The 1,914-nt window shown below is 39.8% G+C and overlaps 1 protein-coding gene across 1 annotated transcript in view; it reads right to left on the bottom strand.

Moving 5' to 3' along the window:
* TSHR (thyroid stimulating hormone receptor) overlaps nucleotides 1–1,914 on the bottom strand; it is a 194,901-nt gene that overhangs the window by 77,101 nt on the left and 115,886 nt on the right. The window contains exon 5 of the mRNA XM_012656114.1: nucleotides 1,396–1,452. Coding sequence (XP_012511568.1) covers nucleotides 1,396–1,452 — 57 coding nt within the window. The remainder of the gene's footprint in view (nucleotides 1–1,395; nucleotides 1,453–1,914) is intronic.

The following is a 1,914-nucleotide window of genomic DNA, read 5'->3' as shown; positions in this document are numbered from 1 at the left end:
GGGGTCTCGCTCTTGCTCAGGCTGGTCTCGAACTCCTGAGCTCAAGCAATCCTCCTGCCTCTGCCTCCCAGAGTGCTAGGATTACAGGCGTGAGCCACCACGCCCAGCCTATCAGTCTCTGCTGATGTGATTCTCTCTCTTTTCAAGGTGAACAATAAACTTGCCAGAGTTTTCCATTTGGGTAGGAGAGTTTGAGCTTCTGTCAGAGACTAGCAAATGTGAACTAGTTAGAGTTTGGACGTTGAGTGTGGTTTTTAGTCTGGAAAATTGCTCCATAAGAGAGTATTGTTGAACAAGTAGTCTTGAGTGAGTGGCCCAAGAGAATGTCACAATGAAAGGAAATGCAACCCACCTTAGTCAGCTTAAAAGGTAGAGAATAAAAGGGAAATAAAACACTGCCACTCATAAGAATTGACTAAATGAGGCAAGCAACTTATACGGAGGCTGGAAGAGAAGAAAGAAGTGCGAGAGGCCACAAGGAAAGAGGAGGAAGCACAGAAGAGGAGATGGGCTTCTAGGGGAAAATGCAAGAGGAAAAAAAGAGAAAGATGAACAAGAGATACCTCAAGAAAACAGCAGGAAAAGAAGCTGCTTTTTGAGGCACAAAGACAGCCCAACACTTGATCACAAGTGACTTTTAAAAAATCTCTCCTGAAGCAAAGAAGAGGTGGCATGGTCATAGATTGCTAGTGGTTTAGCTAAATGGAGAGAGATGATGTTGGAAGAAAATGCAGCTAGTATAACCTTTTTGAAAATAGGAAGAAAGGAGGGGTGGAGGTAAGTACCAAAGAACCTTCAACTAGAGAAGGGTGAAAGAAGAGTCCAAATTTGAATGAGTTACAAGCATGCCTCGGAGGATGAATCTGAATTACACAATTTTAAGTTAGGCAATTATGGCCCGAGTGTGAAGGAGGAGGCTAGCTATGCTGCCAGAAAGCTGGGGACATGGAAAGAAAAGCTGTGTGTAATTGAGCACAGCAGGTTGGCGTTTGGACGAGAGCTGTGCCTGGATCTCTCAGCAACTGCTCTGCCCCCTGCTATCCACCCTGTACTATTCCATGAGCAAGAAATAAACTTCACTCATCTTAGGGCTATTACACGTTTGTATGTTTGTCTATATCTTATAGCAATTTGCCTACCCAAACTAATACAATAAGCACAAATAAAGTTCTTAAAACACAGAGTACACACCCACAGTGGTCATATTTAGTACATAGGTTTAAAAGTGAGGAATGTGCAATTTTCACTTTATTTTATCTTGATCAAAAGAAGAAAAAGAATAACAAAAGAGATGCAAAAAGCAACCCAAACTTTAAAAAAAAAAAAGCAAAGAAATATACTGTACCCAAAAATATCTTCAAAATTTGCAGTGCCAGGTAGGCTGTTTAATTATACTCTTTTATGGAGTCGGGCTGTTTTTCTTTGTTGGGGAAGTATGTGAGGCTCTTAACACTTGCTGATTAGAAAAGTCCAGCCTTGAAAGATGAAAGGATAAAAAGAGACTGAATGTGCTTCTTATCAGCTGGGATGGTTCTGCCAGTGAGGAAAGGAGAGAACGGACTTCATGTGAAGCAGGTCACAATCATCTTCATTTTGCAGGCAAAACAATGGAGACATATTTAGAAAGGTTAAGTGACTAACCCATTACACAGTTAGAGGCAACACTGGGCCTTAATCTAGGACTTCTAACTTTAGATACAGCCTTTTTTTTTAAAATGATGCTTCAAGGAGATCATCCATCAGAACTAAAAAGAAATTTAAATATCCACTGTTGTTTAACTCTCTGTCATTGGATTTCACATATTAATAAAATGGACATTTAGACAAAAAGTGTAACCGTGTGCAGTTTTCACCATTCATCAGATCAATAATTTGTATACATTAGGTTCATTTAATCATATGTTTTTTTTTTTT

The sequence above is a fragment of the Propithecus coquereli genome, unplaced genomic scaffold (assembly GCF_000956105.1).
Source record: "Propithecus coquereli isolate 6110/MARCELLA unplaced genomic scaffold, Pcoq_1.0 Scaffold5, whole genome shotgun sequence".
Classification (NCBI taxonomy): domain Eukaryota; kingdom Metazoa; phylum Chordata; class Mammalia; order Primates; family Indriidae; genus Propithecus; species Propithecus coquereli.
The sequence above is the reverse complement of the archived record's forward strand: the minus strand, read 5'-3'. Positions and strand labels throughout refer to the sequence as shown.